The following is a 16,739-nucleotide window of genomic DNA, read 5'->3' as shown; positions in this document are numbered from 1 at the left end:
ATCCTCTGAAAGGCAAAGACAGAAGCTAAATTGAAAAGAAGAAGAAGAAAAAAAAAAAAAGGTCAACCCAATCAGATTTTTTTTAAAGCAAGAAATGCTTAATATTAGGCCCCTAAATAAAAGAGAAAACATTAAAGGAACTCTCTCCCTACCTTCCAAGAGATCAGCCAGTCAATACCAATCTTGGTGGCATTGCCTTCAATAGATATTTACAATCTTCTCTCTAACACTACCTCCTGGTATCATTCCCAATCCTCCCTGGATTACTGCAATAGTCTTCTAACTGATCTCCCTTCTTCCATCCTACCACCTATTTTCACTCAGCACAGATTGCTTGAGAGATCCTACTGAATGTAAGTTTGATCACATCCCTTCTTCACTTAACCCTTCAATGAATGGCTTCCCATTCTGCGTGGAGCACCAGTCCTGCAATTACCCCCACAGCCTATTGATCTACTGGCCCTCCTCATCACCTTTCTGACATCTCCTCCTGTATCACAGAAATGAAAACCAAAAAACTTCCTTTGATCAAGTTGGAGAATAACATGATTACCCCAAGCAGAATTTCTCAATTGAAACCAATGGTGGTAGAGTGAGATGATAGAGGATTCCTGCTCCTGTGGAGGTCAATCCAAAACAAACACCTCACTCAAGACTCAAAAATCATTCAATGGGTGGGAAAATCTGGAAGAAAAGTGGTCTGAGTGTTGAGTGAGGCCCTGTGGAAGCTGGTAAAAAGAGCGAGTAGCTACGGGAATATTCTAATGTGGTGAAATCAGCACTCACTGAGGGCCACTGCTGATCTAGCACTGAACTAACTGCTTTCCATAGATTATAAGCAGGAAGTCCCTATTATATGAGAATAATGGTCTCATTGGCAAGTAACGAGCAAAAAAGAAGGGTGTGACTAGAATGTCACCACAAAAACTTAAGCTAAAAGTTTTGAGAAATAACTCTGTTTCTCAGAACAAAATATGGCGTATAATGGCATCAAGAGCACAAATCAAGTTGCCGATGGGGTTATAAGATACATGATTGCACAACTGACTCAAAGGAGCCATCAGCTCTTTTTACAAACATGTTCAAATCCATCAATTGTCCTAAATATCCCCCTTCATCCTTTGTCACTCACATCTTTTTCTTCTGAAGCACCTGTCACCATCTTTGTCAAATCTTTCTTTTTCCACTGTTAGCTTGTCTGAATCTCCAGGCTCTTCTGTAATTTAACTGTAATTTAAGCAACCGTCTAATATCATTTAACTTAAGAAAACCTGCATCTTTTGTAGACCTGCAAGTCTATCCTTTTTATCAAATGCAAAATTGTTTGCATTGCTTTGCATGATACTTTCTGACATTTACCAACAGCCTTCAATGACACGGCCCTAATGGGTAGGAATATTCTTGTTCAGTCACGGGGCGGGGGGGTGGAGGAGAATGTTTGACAAGAACCAATGTCCATTATTTCTATTAATTTAATATTCACACCTTAAGAAGTAGGCTGTAGTATTCCTATGTTACAGATAGGATTATTCAAGTTCAGAAAGTTGAAGGAACTTTACATTATAAAGCCTCAGCCTGTCTCTGTCCAGTGCATATACTCTTTCTACTTAACATTTGTAGGCTAATATATTTTTATTTAAGCTTTGTAACAGCATATGAGATACGTGAAGAAACTGTTACTCCTTTCTCACAGAAGAAGAAATTGATCTGTAGAGTGTCAAATAATTGAGGTATCCTCAATGGGGAAATCAAAGTGAAAATTTTATGAATGTCATAGGTTGATTAACTATAATCTCTCTGTGTGTCTACGTATGTACATATACATGTGTGTTTACATAAATAAATAAGTTTTCCCCATGATACCAAGCCAAGTACTTTTTAACTATTTGCTTAATCAGATCGCAAAAGTCCCACATTTCTGTCTAGTTTTAGTAGACAGAAGTTTATGGTCCAGTGTTTCTTCACTGAGGCAACCAAAATGCCCTAAAACTCGATTTCTGGACCCTGCTCTACACATAACTAAATCAGAGTATCTGACCTTAGGACCTAGGAATTTGCATTTTAATAGGCTTCCCAGATCACTTTTATTCACACTAAAATTCGAGAACTATAGCATTGAAGACATATAGCAGCTCTATTTAGAAAGTGCCAGGTAATGTGTAATGATAAGTAGGTGAGGTCAGGCCATCTCCTACAAATTCTGAAAGCATCTGAAGGAAGTCTGTTAATCTACTAATCAGAGGCATTTACTGTTAGAATTCATCAACAAGAGTTTGATTAATATGGCATTATAATAATTACATAAGATGAATTAGCCCCAGGGAAAAAGCAGATAAGAATCCCCAGGCATATTGAAATACTTAGAAGGTAACAAAGAATCAATGTGAAATAGAGAGAGTCGATCTTAAATAAGATATATCTACTTGCTGGCATTTTTCATCAATCTGGTCACATAAGAGGTAAAAGTTCACACGAGACTGCCCTAATGGTACAGTTATAAGTCAAAGTGATAAATGCGCTAAAGAACTAAAATGTAAGAATCGACGACTTGGAAAGTAATGAATATCCGGAAAGTTCAGGAATAGCATTATGACCTCTGAAAAATCATCTAAGTGTTTTTGGTCTAAGCACAGATCCTAAGCCAACGCATGGCTGGACATCCTGCCCAGCGTCCAGGAGTGACACCCGCAGGGTCTCCTCTTTCCAAATCATAAGGAGTTCTAGATTTTAAGGGCACCAACATTATGTCCCCAAAAGACCATACAATAAATATACGTTTTTTAAACTGAGGAATTCTTTTCATTTTGGTCTAGTCTTCTTTCTGCACAAGCAAAATACTAGCATTCATTTCTTTCACTTATTTATTGTGGGCAGTTTCCATTTCTGAATGCCACTTTAAGTTTTAGATAATTTACTTAAACAGTGTTCAGTTATATCTGGATCCAACATTCCCAACCGAATTCTCACACTTTTCATTGAGGACTAGTTAATGGCTTCAGAAGTTCCACTGAAAAGATTTAAAAGCTCTCGTTGTCATTCTCTGAAGGGGTGAAGAAGAGCTAATCCCATTATTATTCAAGTAAAAAGGAATGAGAAGTGGACAAAATGAGGCTACTGCCTTAATAACTGTGCTATAATTTAGGTCCTGTTTATCTAGCAAAAACAATTTCAATGTAGCCAAAACAAGTCATTAAGAGGAAAAAGAGACACTCTTCAAATGTAAAGACATACAGTTAGCTTCCTGTCTCAAAATGAAAATAGAGTGGAAGGTTTTGCTCTTAAATTTTTTATTTTACATTTGACAAAAATGTCAAATAAATTTAGAAATGGCTCCTTTCCCAAAAGAATATACCTTGCTTATTTCAAAAGGTGAATTAATTTATAACTGAATTCTCAGTTTGTAATTTATGTTTTCAAAGAGAAACAATATTCAGATTTTTTAAAAATAATATATTCAAAGATATCTCCAACTCTCAAAGTGTTCAGTAATGGCAGCCTTTCTAAAAGATCTATCTATGATATCATTTGACATCCACAAACTAAAAGAAACTTATTCCCAGAAAACAAAGTTGGAAATAACTTTTATTTCTAAACTGTACTCCTAGTTTATTTAAAGGCATGAAATCTGCCTAACATACTCAGAAATGTCTGATTTCAGTGAGAGGAGATGACAATATCTCTATTAAGAATTATAACTACAGCAACAAATTATTCTTATTTGACTTAAAACTTTCTATTTTAACAAATCAAGTTCTATTAAAAACTAGATGGACCAAAAAAAACCACAATTGACTAGATATACTAAAACCTGTCATTTCAATAAAACCTTGTGAACTGTTGATTTTTAAATTCCTCTGGACTCTGAAATATGCTACCAAACTTCTAGATTATTCAGCACACTTGGACTAGCGCTACAGTTGGATGACATTTGAAATAAGCTAATTTCACAAAGTCATCTCTGGAAGCAACCGGCTCAAATTATATTTTGTAACTGAGCACAATTAAAAGATTTTAAAAAGAGATAGTATTTACTTTACATTAGACTTTTCAGAAAATGCAGTGATTCAATAAGAACCTCTAATAAGGATACAGACTGACTGTAAAAAGGTGTAGCTGAACACCTGCCAACACTTTGTAGAAAATGACAGACGGGAACAAACAACAGCAAAGTTGATTCTTTCTCAATTAATGTATTAGTTGCACATGAAAAAGACTTGAATTTTTATTTTTCTGAAAAACGTACCCTAATTTCAGAGACCTTTCTGAAGTTCACACCACAGTGATCTCGGTGGTGGCTTTGGTTATTTTCAGTTGGAAGTGAGCTAAAAATAAATATCTAGGACTCATGCTGAACATGGGATTTCCTACCATGAAAGGCACAGGCAAATTCAGCCACTTATCTGACACACGGCAGAGAATATTTTTAAAGTAGTAAAAGAACAAACATTAAAAATGTAAGTTCACAGACTAGTGAATAGGCTATTTCTTTTCTTCTCTCTGTAGAAGTTTACTTCAATGGGTACTTCACTAGTACCCATTGAGCTACTTCACTAGCTCAATCTCAGGAGATTAGGGGGATAAATATTTCAGATGAAAATCATTTCTTTCTTTTCTATCCATTTATTCTGCCAGTTAGCGCCTACCACAAGCAAGGCACTGGGCTGAAATATTCTAAAGCAAATATGGCTGACACATGGAGGCCAAAAAGGTTGATTCCTTTTATAATGAGAACGGTTGTGATGTGAATCTGACTTCTTCGGTTCTTGAGCCTAGAAAACAAATGTTCAAGGAAGCCTAGGCAACTCAGGGCGCCTCTCCCAACTTCCTGGGAGACTGCTGCTGAGTCGGGACCCCAAAATACTAACTCCCAAACAAGGGGATGTTTCATATCACAAGGACTAGCACTGCCTCCTGAAGACCATTTCCTAAGCGGACCTGTTAATTCCATCCTCTAAAATACTTAGTTTAAAAATAAGAACGATTTCCTTTCTCTGTGCTCAAGCTAGTTTAACAATGTCCAAAGGAGGCTGACTTCACAGGAGTCACCACAAAATAAAACATAGCCCCCAAATAATACTGCTATGACTTCAAACTTCCATTAGGTTTATTTAAGTGGATTATACCTGAAGAGGAGGAAACACCTGCCACAGACATAGCACAAATAGTAAGTTATTTCAACTTACTTCAGAAGGTGGAAAATTTCTATTAAAATCCTATTAAATCAAAACCACAAGCTTCTTGCATAAAATTATTTCAATATTCTGACAAGGTACTGCGGGGTGTAGGGGATAGAAAGGCATTCCTTAAATTTTTAAACACACTCTGAGAAGAATCTATTATGTTAAAAAAAAAAACCATGAAATAAAATGCATTTCTTGGGGAAAAAAATATATACATACACATACATACAGTACATTGTCAGAGAGAAGACTGGCCAAAAGAAAAATTACAAGACAAACCTCTACATTAATTTAAAGCAATTTCAAAATTAGCCAGGGCAAATGACTCGTTACATTCCAATACAAACTCTTTCAAGTAACAGTTATGATTACTATGGCATTTTATTCTCCAGCTAGCTACTTCAGGAAGTCAAATTAATCCAGCTTCACCAGGAGTGAGACTGAGTCCACATTATTTCATTTTAGACAAATGTGCTTCTTTGTATATCTAGATTCTATTACCTTTGCTCTTTCTAGATTATTTCCTAAGTGACATGTAAAAACCTATGTATCTCACTATTTGTATTCTCTAATGTAAAGACAAATAATAGATCTTGCTTTAAAAGGGAGAAATTTATGAATCAAAAGTCATCATAAAGTCATTTATAAGTTTTGATTTATAAATCAAAAGTCATGATAAACATCACACAGATATAAACCAATATACGCAAAATAAATGCATACTTTACAAAATAATTCTGTACGTCTGTGTATATAAAGGAACATGCTATATTTAAAAGTTGTTTTCTCATCACTTCTCGATGCAATATTGGAACTATGACTACAGTTATGAATTCACAGAGCTTGGGGAAAGGAGATGGAAGGAAGGTGACATTTAGAAGCTCTTCTTCTCCATTTGTACATTTTTTTTGAGTCTACCCTGCAGTTTGAAATCACACAGAGCTTCAAAAGCCACCTAATCTCAATTCCTAGTTCAGAAATTCCACACTATCAAAATCTCCAGTCCTTTCTATACACAAAATGGAAGCATTTTCCTTTTGTATATCCATGAGAGTGGTGTTTACATAAGCAATAGTGAAGAATCATCAGCCCTTTACAGACACTGTTAGAATTTTCATCCATTAAAGCTACTAGCCGGTTTGCGGCTTTAGTTTCCTAAGTTACCAAGATAACGACCCGCATTACAAACATAAGCACTTTCATTTCTAAAGAGACATTAGATAACCCAATTACAGACTACTCACCACGAACAAGGCTGACCACGTGTTCACACTGTATATATAAGCCATCCTTGTTAACTAATCACACTTCGGAAGGCAAATTCATAATTAGCTGGAAATCCTGATCCTGTGTTACAAATCAAGTCAACAAAAAGCTTCCTTATTTAAGGGTTCTGTTAAACTCCCGCTCCAATTAAAATCAACCGATTTTAAAATATGTGCAATAATGAGAAATGAAGAAAAGAGGGAAAACAGACTGACCTGCCAATTATTAGAGGGGTAAGTGGTACAAAAATGAGCTATCACGACTACATACCAATGTGAACAGTTGTATATTAAGTGATATCATTAAATCTACATGGATTTTTCCATTATAACAGAAGAGGTGACATTAGTATTCAAGTACTTCACCTCTTTAAAAATGTCCCAAAAGGTAGCCATTAGCCACATGTGTCTCCAAAGTACTTGTAACGTGGCTGCACCAGACTGAGATGTGCTGTAAGGGGGAAACACACACCACGTATTTAGACTTTAGCACAAAAAGCAGAAAGCAAAATACCTTGCTTTTTTATGTCGATTTTCTGTTGACAGGCTATAATGGATTACGTTAAACAGTATTATCATGGATTTCACCTGTTTGGTTTTTTTTTTTTTTTTTTATAAGGCTACTAGAAAATATAAACTTCAGTACTTTGTTATGTTTCTATCGGACAGCGCTTATCTATGTTTACAGGACTGTTTTCATCAAAGCCACTGGGTGACACTGTTTCTCCACTAAATTGATGCAACCAAAGCAATTTCCTGGCAGAGGAAAAAGTCTTGCACATACACGTACACACACACCAGCGGACATCATGTGCTCCTTATCACTATTCATATTCTTAGGATGAAAAAACATGAATACATGTAAGTAACTTCATCGCTACCTTAGCAAGACTGGCAATACTTAAAATCTGTAATGATCATTCAGATTCCTCAATAATAAATGACAGCTCTAATCAAATCAAACAGACAGAAGCTGTTTCGTTTGTGACTTTTCCCAAATAGCTTTCCATCTTCTAAATGGTAATGTTCTTCATGACCTCCTCTAATATTACATGCTATTTACTTACATTTTAACAGATTCCTACAGAAACCATGCAAAATAATTTAGGTGAACAAAAACCACCAGCTGTTTTTGTTAACAAAAGAAATGCTTTACCCATGTGCAGATGACTTTTCAAACTGAAGTCTGAAATCCTGAACATTTTTAAATCAATTTATTGAAAAAGTAAAATGAAAACCAAAATCAATATTTACACCACCATCACACACTCTTCTTTGACGAGATAAAGAGTCTACAAAGTAGGACTCTGCAATGCAATTGGCATTCATTTCTGGGACAAAGTCCTGATTAATACATTCTAAAGGCTGCCTGGTAGGTGACCAGAAAATTCACTGTAAGGGCTCAAAAGAGTTTTGTGCCATGTGTCCTCTAAATGGGTTTTACTCAATCTTCTAATTCTGAATGAGAATTTAGAGTTGAAAATTACAAATGAAACGTAGGCTTAAAATGATCTGCCTGACTCCTTTCCTACTCTGTTCCCCCAGCGGCAGATTCAAGTCCAAGAGAGAATTGGATAAAAGCCAACATTTTGCCGCAGGCTGCTACATACTTTTAACGGACTCTTCCTCAGTTTCCTTTTCTCTCTAAAATCAGACTAATTCTAGTCTCCTAACTACAGCCTGCACAGAATTAAGCATTTTAAGATCGCATTACAACAAGTTCCTTACAGCCATAGACTACCTCAGGATAGGAGAACCATCGTTGTGGTACCTTGAGGTATAACATGTCCTAAATCCTATAATATTTTTACCTGTATTTCAGAAGTCCTATTAGTGTACACTAAATTAATTTCCACTTCAAAGAAACAACTCTCCCTTGTCTTCAAACCCTAAACCTGCTCAAAATCTAAATAAAACATTTATATTTAACCATTATGTATTGAGGACCTTCTGAAAATCTGTGAAAATATCAACATTTTCCCCAGAAAAATGAACAGATGAAGTTTTACATAAAATTTCACAGAAGCGATGAACAGCTCTGGATCTAGATTTAAAACCTGCTCTAAGCTATTGTATGCATTCCTTCAGCGATTATCTAAGAGGTCATTTAGATATCTTACTGTAATTTCCCCTTTTCTTATGTTGATGTCTCATTACCCTAACTAGGCTCTAAACTCTGCAGAGCTAAGGTGCTACATCATACTTGTGTGCCATCTGTATGCTTTCTAGCACAAGGCTTAACACATAGACAAAAATGTGTTGATATGACTTTTTATAGGTTCACTGACCAAAAACTTTTATGAATAACATTAGCTAAGGATAGCATCTTTTAAAATAGTGTACATTTTGGGTGAACACGTACGACTAATATTTTCAACAACTGCTATCTGACAGATCTTTCTCTGAACTACAACTTCTGCACATCTTTAAGATTTCTCCCCCCAGAGATCAAACCTGTGTATCTTACGTTGACAACAGTGCAAACGTACATTCTCAAGTGCAAAGTTAAGACCGTTCCCCGGGAAAGCCTTACGGAAAACAAAGACAAACAAAAAATACTCCTTTTAAAAATACTACCAATAGTAAAAGTATATACTGGTAGGTAATTCCTACAAGGATTTAAATTTCTATGTAAAGGAACTAATGGTCATTTGAATATTAACAGAGCACAGATTTAGGTGCAAGAATATGGAGGTGTCTGACTCTTCTGGCTCATTCTGAATTACCTGATAGAGCTTCGCTGAAAACATGAATGTAGACAATAAACGCAAATTGAGTTTTCAATCTAATATATTTGAGGCTTTTTTTTCAAGACACAATTATAAATATCACGCTCAGAAGAGAAAAGGGAGCCGGAGACTCCATGGAATAGGAGACACATGGCCAATGAAAACAGTTCACCAGAAACACGTAGGATTATGTCTAATTTTGCAAAGCTCAAGAAACTTGCCCTATGCAAAACAGGCTTTCTGAAAAATCCAACTCCCACCCCTAAACCCCAAATAAACTCATTCTTTTGCTAGATTAAATATGCCAGGTTTTCAAGGAAGTCTACATAGACTCTACTGGGCTGTTACTGGCACAAACCCTATTAATTGAAAATCTTAAAATGTAATATATAGGCATATTTCTAATTTTGAGGCTCATAAACATCCTACTTCAACATAATAAATGAGAAATTACTGAAAAGGGAAGTGAAATTCAATCTGGTGAGGCCTTTATTCACCTAGAGTCCTGAAGAGATTCTTCTCAGAGCTGTGTTTCCTAACAGACTACAACAAATTCACACAAATGTCACTACAGATATAATGAATGTTTTTTCATGCCAGTGTCACTCACCCTTGCCTGCCTGCACCCCTCCCCTCCAGGCTTTTCAAAATGTATTTCATACACAGAGTCACTGTTCTGGTTGTTTATTTAATTAACATGACAGCCCAGCATACACAGCATTTCTTTCAGTTCTACAGTTTTAACTTTTTTACACTTTAGGCTCAATACAGAAAGAGTAAAATTACTGTTTGCCTCCTTCCAACCTCTGTAAATTTATATAGATTCACTGACTCTTTCTGTCAAAACAGTTTTTCAGTATGCTTTAAATGTCTATATTCACAAAGTAAAATCACAATTTTGTCCCTACACACCAAAAAATTCTTTTCCCTCACCTTTCCCAAGGGATGAGAAAATCTTGTTTTTACTTTTTAGGGTTTTCAAAAGTTGGCATTAATTAATTTTAGTCCTGTCAGCAGGTCATAAATAATCAATATTGTTCTTTGTATAGCCATGAGCAGAGTTATACTCCTGAAATGTGATAGAAGCTACAATTGAATTAAAAACCCATGGTTGCTTTGGAAACTTATTCAATTTGAGAAATGTTATATTATCCTGAAATGTATTTAGGAGTTTAAAGGACGATACATTCTGTATTTTCAGAAGCCATCTATACTGTAAACGCAAGTAAGTTATACTTTTTACCAATGACGTAAGAAGGCCTACCATATGCCTACCATTGAAAACTACACCTACTACTATATTCTACGATTTTTGTTTTGTTGTTGGCTTTTTTGCTTGAAAATACCTTTCTTACATCACTGATGAAAAGCTTGGTTCTACTCTTGATAACCACTAGACTCTTGCAAAAACGACTACATTCCCACAAAAATCTGCTAAAGGTGTTTTTTGCTAAAGATGTTTAATTGAAAGCTGTAAGGACTTATGTCTGGGAAACTATTTTGATTTTTAATTACACAATGTGAAGTATATAGCTGTACATTTCTGACTGATACTGTACCCATCACAAAGAATTTTGTCATGAAGTGGTAAAACTGCATTAACAGTGAGAGACGTACGGCTTGTGTTTATTTTATGTGAAACCATAGGCAAAGATATTAAATTCTTCTTAATATGTAACTGAAATAAAATGGCATTGGTTTGGAATCTTTCTTAAATCAATGTGCATGGTGGTCCCAGTAATTAGAGGGGAATGTCTGGCCAATTGCATTCTTCGATGTATAAGGAGAATAGAGAGACATCCCTTCAAATACAATTTCCAAGTGTTGAAAATTGCTCAATTAAAATTTTATGTTTCAAACTAACATATTTATTAATCATGCATAATATCTAATAATTCAAGAAATTCTAAGGACCTTAGAGTTCAGAGGGCACAGTGATACCTGCTCAGGGATGTGAACATCTGCTCAGGAAAGATACATACACCTTAATGGAACCGTCTGCCTTCTTAACCAAAATAGTACAGTCTGACTCACTGGTCTACAAAATCTTGAGTATACTGGGCTGGTAGGATTGAACTAGAAGCCATGCAAAGGTTATCAACTTTGTTCTTTCCTGAAGTAGATACCTTCACTTGCATCTCACAGATACACCCCACGTCCCATTAATTCTGGGACTGAAGACTAGATCTATGTCTCCTTTCTTTGGTTGAAGCCACCTTTATGATCAATGCTGCAAAACTCAATTCTATATGTAACAGCTGATCTACTGTCTTCAGTATGGTTGGGGAAGGGAGAAAGGGAGGGAGGGAGGGACAGAAATCCATCTGTCATTTGGTTTGCCTTATGAAAATTTTTCTCATCTATTCTCCTTGACCTTTCAGAATTGAGTCATTGCAGAGAGATAGTTCCCAAGCAAGTGGCCACTATCATTCATCTGGAAAAGAAAAGGGTGGAATTCTCTCACCTTTAAACCTCATAACGAGCAAGGTCCAAATAAATTCTCAAGAGGCCTCTGCCAGCCGCTCTGTGTTTTATGTCCTCACACCTCTACTTAAAATTCACTTGTTGCTTGCGGATTGTCTTAAGAGTGGACGTTCTTTCAGAAAAGAACTCCTAATCAGGTAGCATTCAGGCCAGTGTTATATATGTGTTTTACAATTATTTTGATTCTTGACTTCATAAAGCATGCGGACGACAGTGGTACACTTTGTACCCTTAATGAGAAGTTTGTTTCCTTGTGATAAAACAGGTAAGCCATTTACTATATAGCTCCTGAACTTTTCACACCGGCTAACGTATGAGATATTGCCCTGTCTTGTAAGATCCTAGTGTGTATTCGTTCCCCCCCACCCCCAACAATTATGCTCAGCAGTAACTTCAATGGGTCATATATAAAAACTAGCCTTAAGTAACACGTACACACTCACCCATGCCCTCATTAAAACTCCCAGTAAATAAATTTCTGCTAAATGTAACCTTGTTTTTCCATCAACCATAAGAGATAGTCTCTCACTTTAGAAGAGTCTTCCTAAACACAGCCTTTAAAACACTAGCAGCCAAGAAAACTGACCAAAAGAGATTACAAATATACATTTTCAACAGAAGTCATCAGCAAAACACATAAAAATGCCAAGCTCAGTTATTTCCTTGTAAGTTTTCAGATGATTCAAATCCTCCATTTATCAGTTCAAACCAGAGAAAACCAATAAAAATCTACAGGTTAATTAACGCTGCTGGTTAATTCCCCTAAACAGCTTCTTATCTTAAATCCACCCTTAACTCCTTAACTTCTAAATGTGACTAGGAAATTTCGGAAATTTAATTTCAGAGGCTAAACGATATTAATTTGGAGTCAAGTTATTTATGCTTAAATCACAGATTTGACTTAGAAATTTAGGTTAAATTTTGCAATGATCAGATCACATTTCCTTACAAGTTAAAGGAAAGTGTGCTCAAAAAATATTTAGACTAGCAGTGTTTTCAATTAAAAGACATTCTCTAGGTGACTTGAAGAAGAAATTAAAACGTTTTTCCCCCTAATTGGTTTACCCTTAAGTAGACAGCTTACTTTATTCTGGTGATTTCCAGGTTTCTACCAAAACTGAGTATCAGTCATTGGCCTGTTTTTAACTTCACTCTTAGAGTAAGCTAAACCCAAGAAATATTTGCTTTATCTAAACGAAAAGCTAAATAAGTACATTTGTTTTAAAATAAACACAGAGACTATGATGCTGTCATCCATTCTGCTAAATAATGTCAAACAACCACATTCTGTGGATTCAACTCCATTTCAGAAACAAACTGGCCACCACACCATATGGTGACTGCTATTTCTTAGAAACACCCAAATGATTATCCACAGAATAGCCTAAAAAGAAAAAGCTTAGTGTGTCTTAGGATACTCTCTCACTCCCTAAAGTTGTCCTAATAGTACCACAGGTAGGCATAAATTTAAATGGGAAAAGTGTAAATTTCCACTTGCCCACTTGCTGTACATAACCAGCTCTCTGCCATCCCTACCCCCAAGTGTCAAATCAGCTTGGAGTAGAGAGGCAAACACTGAGGTACTCCTTCTCAGATACAATCTGCTTTTAAAATTGGGATTTGTTCTTTCATGCCCTTTATAGCAGCTATACTCCATGGTCTCAAAACACTTAATGATAATAAGGAAATTGGTCCCCATAATTCACTAAACTTTTATTTGGGATAACTTCACTCATAATTCTAGATTCCTCCTCCTCCTCCCTGAAAGATTGATATTACCAGCAATTTAGAAATACTCTCCTGAATTAACGTTTCCTGTATAAATCCATTTGAATTTCTAAATAGTCACTTAAGTATGTAGATAACTCAAGAGATATGTTCTCTTAAGTTGATACTAACAGCGCAGTCCATGATTCTGGCAAATTCTTAAGTTCAGACATATTGTTCCCCAAACTGAAGTTTATGATGATAATACAAAACACATGAGCATGTAATAATGTATGTCCCCAAATCACACTTTAAAACAAACTGGGCACCACCAAACGCAGTCTCTTCAAGTAAAACGTACTGCAAGACCCGAAAGCGTACCAGCAACTCACCTTCAAGCATTCCTTGCTTGCTTTAACTGTAAAATATTTTTACTGACGTCCATAAACGTTTACCTGTCCCTTTAGAAGAAAGAAATTTTATAAAAAGAGACAGAAAGAAATCTAGTAAAATCCTCGTTTTAAAAATCACCCGTCGCTTAAAAAAAAAAGACATTAAACTTAATTCAAACATTTCTGCTAAAGGAGGATAGCATGAGGGCAAGCCATACGCAGGTGTAGCAGATCTAAAAAGCTGGCCCAGCTGTGGAAGACCCCGCAAAGCTCATCTAGTTTTATTACTTATTCGGGTTCCTGTTGTTCAGGTTATAAAATACTGTGTGAAAGGGGGAGAAAAACCCGCTAGTTTCCAACTAAGTCTGAAGTTAGAGCAGTTTTCTGGTCTATCTTTCCCTTCTGTCCCCAGCGCTCGAATTCCCTCCACTTTGTGGCGGATCCCAAGGGTTTCAAGTTTTCCCGAGAGGTGAGTGAGAGGGGCTACCAGCGCTTACCTGTTCCCTCGGGATGCAGGGCAGGGAGGTCCTCCGATGGGACTTGCTGCTGCAGCCCGACATCTCGGCGGACACCACGGAGCTGGACCGCCTCCTCCTCTTAAACACCGGGATCTCTTCCTTGGTCCCAGCGATCAGCTGGGACCCGAAATGCTCCCTCGGAGCCGCCCCCGTGGACTCTGGCAAGATTTGCTCCACGTACCTGGCCAGGAGGATCCCCAGCACTCCGGCCAAGTACGCCAGGTAAGGTCTCCAGGCGACCTTGAACCTCTCTAGGGAAATGAGGGCCACGGTCCTGACCGCGCTAGTCAAGGCGATCATGAGGACGCCCAGCCTCAGCCTCAGTACCAGCCATGTCGCGGCGGCCAAGCAGCTGAGCACCACCCCCGCGGCAGGGAGCGAGAGTAAGTGATCCTCCCCGACGCCCAGCCCAATCTGGACGAGCGCTTCCCCCCCGCAGCAGGCGGCCAGCAGCGCGACGGCCAGAGGCAGGCGCACCCCGGCGCGCTGGAGGTACAAGCCCATCCAGAAGAAGGCACACAGGAGACTGAAGAGCAGCGCCGAGGGCTGCAGCCAGGGGCCGACCGGCGCGCCGCCCCCGGGAGCACCTCCCCGAGGCCCCGGGAAGACGCCCCCTTCTGCTCCCGGGGCCGCTTCCTCCTCCGCCGCCGCCGCCGCCGCCGCCGCCTCCTCACTCCGCTCCAGGTCACAGCCGATCTCCCCGCGGACCAGCCTCACCAGCAACGCCAGCAGAAAGGACAGGGAGCCCGCGCACAGCGCCGAGGAAAGTTTCTGCGAGCGCCGGAGTGGCCGCAGCACCAGGGCGCCCCAGCAGCCGCGGCAGCCTGGGTCCCGGGGCGATAAAGGGCCCGCGCGACGGTGGCAGTCCCGGCCCGCCGCGGGGGCCGGCCTCGCCTCTGCGTGGCCGGGCTTGGCCCCGACTCGGGCGGCCTCGCCCGGCACGGCCATGGTGCGCCCTCTTCGCGGAGTCCCCGAGGTCCCCCCGACGCCCCCACCCCGCCACACACACACACACACAGACACGCACGCACGCTCGCTTGCTCTCCTCCCAATCCCACCCTCGGAATCCCTCCTTCTTCTCCCAGGCCCGCGAGCACTGAAAGTTTCAGCTTTCGAATAACTCCTGAAGAAGGCTAGATGCTCCAGAGAGGAGCCTTCAAGTGAAAAGCTAGCACAGGCAGAAACGATCAGACTTCCTCTTTTTCTCTCTTGGAAAAGCTTTGCAAAATCCTCTGCTCCACCCCCACCCCCCGACTTCTGTCCTCCGGGGTCTCTTCGGACTTCAGGGTTTTAAAGATTGCCCGAGGCGTCCTGCGCGCGGGGTCCGCAGCCGCTGCTGGAGCCGGGGGCGCAGGGCGAGCTCGGGGCCATCCCGGGCGCTGCTGCGCGCGGGGCCCGCGGCAGATGGAGGTCCCCCTTCTCTTCCTTCCTGCAGCGCTTTCTCTACCACTCTTTCTTTCTCCTCGGCCGATCCTCCCCGGCCCGGCCCCAGTAAGCGAACCGCCATTCCCTGGGGCAGAAAGCACAGCCTCCCCAGCGTCTGTAGGTCCAGTTCATGGCAAAGGGTGGAGAAAATGGAAAAGGGGCTGATAAATAACCAAGAAGTTGCTAAGTCCCGTCGGAGAGAGACCCAGTCCGAGAGACGAGCGGCTGCCGCAAGGGAAAGGAGGGAGGGCGAGCGAGCTGGAGAGGAAGGGAGGGTGAGAGGAACGGGAGGGTGAGAAGGGAGAAGGAGATTTGCTCTCTCTCTCTCTCTTTTTTTTTTTTTTTTTTTTTTCCTTCTTTTTGGTGCGAGGTTGGTGGTGCGAGGTTGGAGGGCGAGCGAGCTGGAGAGGAAGGGAGGGTGAGAGGAACGGGAGGGTGAGAAGGGAGAAGGAGATTTGCTCTCTCTCTCTCTCTCTTTTTTTTTTTTTTTTTTTTTCCTTCTTTTTGGTGCGAGGTTGGTGGTGCGAGGTTGGTGGTGATTTGCAATTTCGCAGAAGGGAAGCGAGTGGAGACGACTAGTTACGATTGTATAAAAAGCAGGCAGCTGGAGTGATCTGCAGTCCCGCTTGCTTTCTTTAAGGCAACTCCCTAGGAAAGCTTTCCCAGCTCAGCTCCCGCCCCTCCCCCGGTGGAGGCGCTGCTCTCAGCTCCAGCGCTCCTTTCCCCGGAGCCGGGCCGCGCAGCTAGCACCTTGGCGAAGGGGTTGCTCAGACCCGTCCACCGCCCAGCTCGTTGCATCCGGGGGGCGCGGGGGTCAGCGGCTGGCCCTCACGCCAAGCTGACCAGGACGTTGGGGAAAAAAGGACTGTGCTTGGATACTTAGCAGGAGATGGGAGTCAACCGACTTCCCACTGTCGTGAAAAATGACAACCACATCTACTGTCTGAGTGATTCAAAGATGCTTATATCGGGTACAACAGCAAACCAATTTCAGCTGGCATTGTAAGGCCTTGACTGCTCCTGCTGGAAGGTCTGTTTT

At 40.0% G+C, this 16,739-nt stretch overlaps 1 protein-coding gene across 1 annotated transcript in view; it reads right to left on the bottom strand.

The window, feature by feature from the left end:
* Positions 1–15,512, bottom strand: part of PDE3A (phosphodiesterase 3A) — a 350,866-nt gene extending 335,354 nt beyond the window's left edge. Inside the window, exon 1 of the mRNA XM_055085502.1 lies at positions 14,255–15,512. Within this exon, the coding sequence (XP_054941477.1) occupies positions 14,255–15,223 (969 nt within the window). The 5' untranslated portion in view covers positions 15,224–15,512. The remainder of the gene's footprint in view (positions 1–14,254) is intronic.
* Between the last annotated feature and the right edge of the window lie 1,227 nt (positions 15,513–16,739).

This window comes from Physeter macrocephalus, chromosome 6 (assembly GCF_002837175.3).
Source record: "Physeter macrocephalus isolate SW-GA chromosome 6, ASM283717v5, whole genome shotgun sequence".
NCBI lineage: Eukaryota > Metazoa > Chordata > Mammalia > Artiodactyla > Physeteridae > Physeter > Physeter macrocephalus.
The sequence above is the reverse complement of the archived record's forward strand: the minus strand, read 5'-3'. Positions and strand labels throughout refer to the sequence as shown.